The sequence below is a fragment of the Amphiura filiformis genome, chromosome 15, assembly GCF_039555335.1.
Source record: "Amphiura filiformis chromosome 15, Afil_fr2py, whole genome shotgun sequence".
Lineage (NCBI taxonomy): Eukaryota > Metazoa > Echinodermata > Ophiuroidea > Amphilepidida > Amphiuridae > Amphiura > Amphiura filiformis.
The window spans coordinates 32,849,516-32,856,580 of NC_092642.1; the positions used below are offsets into that span (position 1 = coordinate 32,849,516).

The 7,065-nt window shown below is 33.6% G+C and overlaps 1 protein-coding gene across 1 annotated transcript; it reads left to right on the top strand.

Annotated features, from left to right (window-relative positions):
- The first annotated feature begins 304 nt into the window (after positions 1–304).
- Positions 305–6,749, top strand: LOC140170892 (uncharacterized). Its single transcript, XM_072194095.1, has 14 exons — positions 305–383; positions 524–595; positions 1,097–1,175; positions 1,336–1,505; positions 1,773–1,929; positions 2,255–2,318; positions 2,853–2,975; positions 3,266–3,343; positions 3,753–3,860; positions 4,575–4,629; positions 4,813–4,991; positions 5,383–5,418; positions 5,709–5,756; positions 6,058–6,749. The coding sequence occupies exons 1-14, from the start codon at positions 305–307 to the stop codon at positions 6,184–6,186; spliced, it is 1,377 nt and encodes a 458-aa protein (XP_072050196.1). The 3' UTR covers positions 6,187–6,749.
- The last annotated feature ends 316 nt before the right edge of the window (positions 6,750–7,065 follow it).

Genomic DNA, 7,065 nt, shown 5'->3' on the forward strand with positions numbered 1-7,065 from the left:
AATGGGGATGCGTTCTTGACAAGACATTTCTCTGTAGATGAGAAGAGTAAGTCTTGTCTTAAAAAATATTTGATTAAAAATTGAATGAGAAATGTCATTGCACACATTAAAAGTTAATAGTAATAGTGTTACACTATTAACAGTTAACAGTGTTAATAGTTAACAGTGTTAACAGTTAACAGTGTTAATAGTTAACAGTGTTAACAGTTAACAGTGTTAACAGTGTTAACAGTTAACAGTTAACAGTTAACAGTGAACGGTGACAACAAGTCAACAGTGTTCATGTGAATTTACAATTAGACACATGGGCAACTTCCCCAGCATATTTACTAATCTCTATTGCAAAGTTGTACCAAATTCATTAGAGAGGTGGAGGGAAGGGCGTAAGAGAGACAGTCAATGAAAGAAGATTGCACATTAACTTACACTTTACCTCAAGTGCATACTATTATAAATTAATTAATATTATGAAAAATCTTTTTTTTTTAAATTGTTTTGTGTTTGTTTTGTTTGTTTTCATCAGTCATATTGCAGACTAACATTGCCTATCTGAGCCTCTACGTCGGAGTGATTATCGTGTTGTTCATCTGCCGATGTAAGTACCTTAAAACCTAAAACACAATGCTTTATGAAGCATAATGAAGTTTCATCAATTTACAACTATCCCACACATCTAAGGATGGGAGTAGGGCCTAGGTACCTCTTATTAACTATAATTTCTGTCTCTTTTCATATTTTAATAGCCACATTGAAGAGCCGCCGAATGCTGCATTCAACTTTTCAGTTATTTTTCTGGAGTGTAGTTGCGCAGTTCATTGGTATGGTATGCTTGGTGGTATCACAGATGAATTTTGCGAGGACTGGATACATGTCACTGGAATGGCTTGAAACTACTGGTGAGAATATTGAGACTTCAGTTTCTTTGTTGTTGCAGACTGACTGTAATAAAGGTTACGGTACGCTAGCATTTGCTGATAGCTTACCATTTGTGTACCTTCCCTTTATTCTATTACTTTTTATTTTGTTCCTTGCATTATTATTTTGTATTTCCATTCGATATTTATAGAATGCCTTTCTATATTTTCTTCATCCACAGGCCATGTATTGTCTACGATTTCCAAGCTGACATTCATCCTGGATTCGATCCTTATCGCCAAAGGATTCACATTGACAAGGTACAAATTAGGCCAAATGAATTAAATAATTTTAACTTGACCTTAATTTCTTGGTGACTTGTTATGCAATCCTGACACTTTGCAACATTTACATGTTGAAATAAATAATTCTTATATAAATTATTCTTTAAAAGATAATTTTATCTGTTTGGCACTGTAGGGGCAAGATCTCTACCTCTGGATGCATCAAGATCACCATTGTCATGGTGTTGCTCACCATCGCCTCTGCAGTCCAATACCTCTACCAACATGCATTAGCTGATGACAGGGACTACTTCAATGTGAACCAGACTCCTGCAGCATATGCTGGAATTGGACTGAATATCTTTGGTAAGGAAACAAGTGAGATTGTAAATTTAGAAAATCTGATCAAGTTGCTCTGCCATATTCAATTTCATGTGTTTTCAGTGTGTATGGATGTACAAATTTTGTATTTTGGGACACATTTGTAAGTTATGTACAAACCAACCCAGCATACACACAACGTTTTACAAAACAAAATGTTGAAATGTCAGCTTATATAAAGGGCAATAAAACGTTTTAATAACATTCAGAGAACATTTTTGAAAATGTAAAACAACTTTTCAATGATTACAGGTCTTGCTTGGGTGCTTTACGCTTCCACTATCTCTGTAAAACATTACCCGGGTAAAGGGCGCTTTTACTGCTACTTTGGCCTATTCTTCTTGGTTTGGTTTTTGAGTGAACCACTTATGATTTGGATAACCAACAGCGATGTATCATCACATTCAAGGTGAGTTATTATTGGGTAAAATTGCAATAATCTTCAGCAAAAATAGAGTAGCTTATTGCATTTAAATGTGTTTTAATTTGATATTACCAAACCAAAAAGGCAACACTGCCTGGCAACACAGTTACCATGATTACTTTCATCTGCACCAGCTCTAAGGGCGGAAAAAGTGCTCAGCACAATTTTTGTTGTTGGTCAGTAGGAATGACCACTGTAAATTTAAGCAATACAATAAACAGTGATAATATAATTGACATGTAGCATTTGTAATTTTTTGTCAGATCATTTCAGCATCAGAATATCAGTGTGTCTTTGATTTTGTTTTCAGGGCCCAAATAGTGCACTGTGCACACCTGACCGTGATTCTCTCTGGACATGTATTCTGGCTGGTGGTTTGTTCTTTCCTCAAAGCTACAACACCCTGTTCCCTTATCACATGAAAGCCAACCAGGTGAGTTTGAGGGTTTCATGCAGTTGCGTTCTTTTGAAAACAAAACTTTCTACAATACTGCCATGCTATCCCAGCATGTTATGGTCATGTGAGAGAGACCCTACACATGTAAATAGAAAAATAATAGTATAGTGTTTGAGCACATGCCTTTTATTTATCAAATTCTTGGAATGCCCACAACAAGTTTGCTTAACTTAATAAAAACAATATGCTATAGACATTAGACTTCAAAGTCTAATGATGTCACTTAATTTTTAAATAAAATTTGTTATTTTTAATAAAATTGAATTGAATAATGCCATAAAGTTTTGAAATGGTATACACACTGCAATAAACATTCTCATTGGACTGTTGGATGATGGATGATAATATATTGCAACGCATGATGAAACAGCCCCAGATGTGGACTGTACAGAGATTGTGAAAGACTTGGTTTGATTGACTAAAATCTGCTCGTTTTTGTTCACCATAACAGGTTGGCATCCTACAGATAAGTGACGTAGAGGACACGCCTGACAAATACTTCGACAGTGTAATTGTTGATGGAAAAGTGGAGAACAAAGTCGTTAATGAATGTGAGACAGCTGCTACAGCAAAGGTAAGCTGACATTTAAAACGACCCTTCCCATTTTTTCCTGACACAGTTTGAACAGACACATGTAAAACCCAAGACAAAATATTGTCAATCTTATGTGTTTTCATGTTCTGCAACAGTATAAGCATATAAATGCATTCATATTGTTTGCTTCTTTTTGCTTTGCTTTGCTTCCTTCTTTTCACATGCATTTACTACATGAGCTACATTTTGTTTTTTCATTACTATAATAGTGTGTGTAATTATTTTAATAGTCCTATAATAACAACATTTGTCATTTCTTTTTATTACAGCCTGTTCGTCCAAAATATAACAACTTCTTCACAGATACCAAGAAAGTCCAGCCTGGCAAACCTATTCCCATGTGTGATGTAAGTTAGTTGCTCTATTTACGTATGCTTCCATAAATAATTCTTGTAATATTAAACTTACAATTACAGATGATATGTTTATATTGAGCGTGGCTTAACGCCGAATACCGATTCGTCCACTTGTTAAATTCAAGTTACTCATGAATTCTGGTGATTCAGCATGATAAGTGAGCTGAAAACACCTGCATACAGGGTTGGTTAGCAGTGTGATGGCGGCTGCATGATCCCTGTTCTATAATATCAGAGAATAAACATGATAAAATGCATATTATTATTAAAACAAATGTAAGATTTATGTGCTGTTTAGCAATATTAAATTTAGAATCACTGGTATTGTATGGAAAAAAGTTAGATTACACTGTTTGGCTATTTTATTTATCAACTTGTCTAATAATTTGACTTGCTACAGCTCCCTGTATCAAAGATCTTCTATGCATCTGGCCCTCTACCACAGCCACAGCAGGTAGCCCCTGAACAACAGACAGCCCAGGTAGCCAAGAAAACACAGAATGTCCAGGTAACAATAATAAATACATTTTAATTCTAACAGTATTAATACTGTTGGACATTAGGCGATGCCTGTAAAAAGTGGTTCTTCTATCCATGAATTCCATCCTTCAATTCCAAGTGCATACTTATAATTATGATACCAGTGTGCACACAAAAGGAGTATTTAAAGTGTGTAAAATGCGGAAATTGACGACTATATACTCACTTAATGCAGCTCCCCCATACTTATAATTTGTGTATCTGTCATATATCTCCATAAGGCTATTTGCATTGTTCAATAACAACACCTATGGGCTGAGTGTGCAATTCTTGCTCAATATTCACCATAAAGACACCAGTTATTGTTCAATTTCAGGCTTTTTCAATAATTTCTTTTCTTATGGCTGTGATTTAAAGTTTCAGCTTTCTGTAATGTAATGACTGCCTAATTAATGATGTGAAATATTCACTTTGTTCTTCCTTATCTTAGTACGCACCAGTTGCGCCGTCAACAAAAATTACACAGGTAATGCAGCTCCCCAATTTATCATAGATAACTTTGAATTCACCGTTCTATAGATTATTAATAAATCATTAGTATCAAAGTTATTAAAAATCATTATTTATCACAATTATTATTTTCATCATCATCATAATCATCACCACTCTCCTTACCATAAGTATCATTATAATCATCTTCATCATTATTAAAATCATCATCAAATTGTTATCTTCTTTCCAGCCTGCTGCTTGCAAGGATTTCTCCATATTTCTGGCTTCATCTATTACGGTAAGAGGCTAATAATATTTTCAATGAAGAATGAACAAATCTCAGTTTCCTAAATTCAGGAGTTGAGCACAAACAATGCATAGAAACTGACTTGACATTGCAAGAATATGCATAATTATAACAGGTTATCAGTTTATCAGGTGACATTTCAACAGTTATCAAGTTGTCTATTGAATTTGTCTTGCTACAGCTTCCTATATACTAGGACTGACTCAAACATCGCTCCTGGCATCTGGTCCTATACCACAGCAACTGGTCCATGAACAACAGCTAGTCAAAAAACCAGAGATATCCAAAAAAACACAGATAGTCAAAAAAGCACGAGTAGCACATGAACCACAGCTTACACATGGATCACAACTAGTGCAGGTAATAATGATAAATGCATACTAGGGCCTGTAAATAAATGAGATATCTTTATCTTTATACACTGTTAACGGATATAAATACAGACCTATGTATAGAATGGAAATATTTCTTTTTGTTTACTAGAATTAGTAAAACTTGAGAATTTACAGGGAAATTGCAAATTTAGGGTTGCTTGTTATAGAGGTGCTCATCAACATATGCTTACCCCGAGAGTGCATTATTGAATTATTATTGCTGCATTTATATTTAATTGGTACACGTTATTTATGATACTGCACCCTTCATTTATGGTTTTCCTAACCAGCTATTTGGAGTTGTGACTTAACCATTCTAATGACATGACTGCATAATTAATGATGTAAAATTCACTTTGTATTCTTTCTAATCTTAGAATGCAGAAGTTGCACCATCAGCAGAAATTACACAGGTAATGCATAATAAAACATTTGGTTGCTACCATGTCATTTAGTACATTGTCTGTGTTCAATTTTGGATGCATTTTGTTTGATTGTGAGTGATAGCCAAGGCACCCGCTGCCCCGCAGCTATCATGTAAATACATACAGAAACATAGATATATATATATGCGATAGCCTTGGATTATTATTTATAAATAATTATTATCACAATTATTATTATCATCGTCATTAGAATCATCATCCGCGTTATTCAGCATCATCATTGCCCACAATAATCATCATTATTATGTTCTTTCCAGCCTGCTGCTTGCAAGGATTTCTCCATTTTTGTTGCATCTTCTATTATGGTAAGAGGCGAATAATATTAAAAATTAAGTAAAGATAATCTTAATTTCTTAAATTCAGTTGTTGAGCACAAGTATTAGAAGAATGTGCATGGTATAACAGGTTAATAGTTATATAATTATCAGATGATATTTCTAGAGGAGAGCAAAAAACATAAGAAAACAGTTATAAGAGTACTGAAACAGAATTTTTTAGGATTTTAAGGTAAATTAGCATATAACTTGAAAACATCTTTGCAATATTATCCACGGTTTGTTTGATCAAGTTATATAAACCATGATTGATTGATTTTCCCCCTCACAGGCATCCATTCAGGCACAAAGCAACTCAGGACAAGATTCAAAAGAAGACGATGCTAAGACCGAGGGACTTCAACAGTCTCATGAACCAGCTTCAGAATCATCATCATTCACTAGTATTATAATTGAATAATTTTGTTTTTATCTCAAGTGGGAAAATGGGATCGGGGCCTGGTATAATGATGTTTGTACCAACCATGTCATATTCTACTCAATTGATAGTTTATACTTTTTATTTTATTTCTTAATTATTTCCCAGGATATAAGTTTTCAGGATAAATAACTCAAGATTTTTTTATCTTCCCCACCAGTACAAAACATATTCAGATATTCAAGTTTGTTTCCAGGATTTCAAGTTAATTTTAAAAATCTACTTTACATCCTTGCATTTCCTTTTGTATTTTGGTTATCAAATCTGAAAAAAATAAAATTCAAATTAAATACAGTATTAAAAAAAGCAGTTTGCGTCTTACGTCCCTGTCAATCAAACTCTCACTGCCTGTGATTGGTCAAGCATAGCATAATTAGGGAAGGCGACACCCTATTTATGCTTTACTGACTAATCATTGGTCACATGGAGTTTGATTTGACGAGGATATCGTATGTAAACTTCATTTTTTTAATTTCTGCTTTCCAAGTATAAAATTTCATAGTTTGGTAATTTTAAAACATACATTTAGAATTTACATTTTTAAATATAGCATTTAATTCACAATTTCAATAATTGATAAACCTTTTCATATTTTAGTCATTTAAAATGAGATATTCACATAATAATTTAGTAAACAAAGGTTGGTAGATACATATCATTATACCAGGCCCCTTCCAGGCAGGGGAGATAGTGATCGAATGATACATATAATTATTTACATGTCGATTAAAAAGGATATTCGTAATTATTATCTAAACATTACAATTCCATAAGATGTTGATTTTGTTGAATATTTATTTGCTGTGGTTGTATTTAGCTCATTTGTATTAGGCCAAACAAAAAATGGATTGTCTCAAAGCT

What these genes read in the sequence shown, in the direction of transcription:
- LOC140170892 (XM_072194095.1), top strand. Translation starts at nt 305, where the DNA reads ATGGGCAACTTCCCCAGCATATTTACTAATCTCTATTGCAAAGTTGTA. An exon ending in AAAGGATTCACATTGACAAG is followed by an intron (nt 1,176 to 1,335) that starts GTACAAATTAGG and finishes TTGGCACTGTAG; the next exon opens with GGGCAAGATCTCTACCTCTG. An exon ending in GACATGTATTCTGGCTGGTG is followed by an intron (nt 2,319 to 2,852) that starts GTTTGTTCTTTC and finishes TCACCATAACAG; the next exon opens with GTTGGCATCCTACAGATAAG.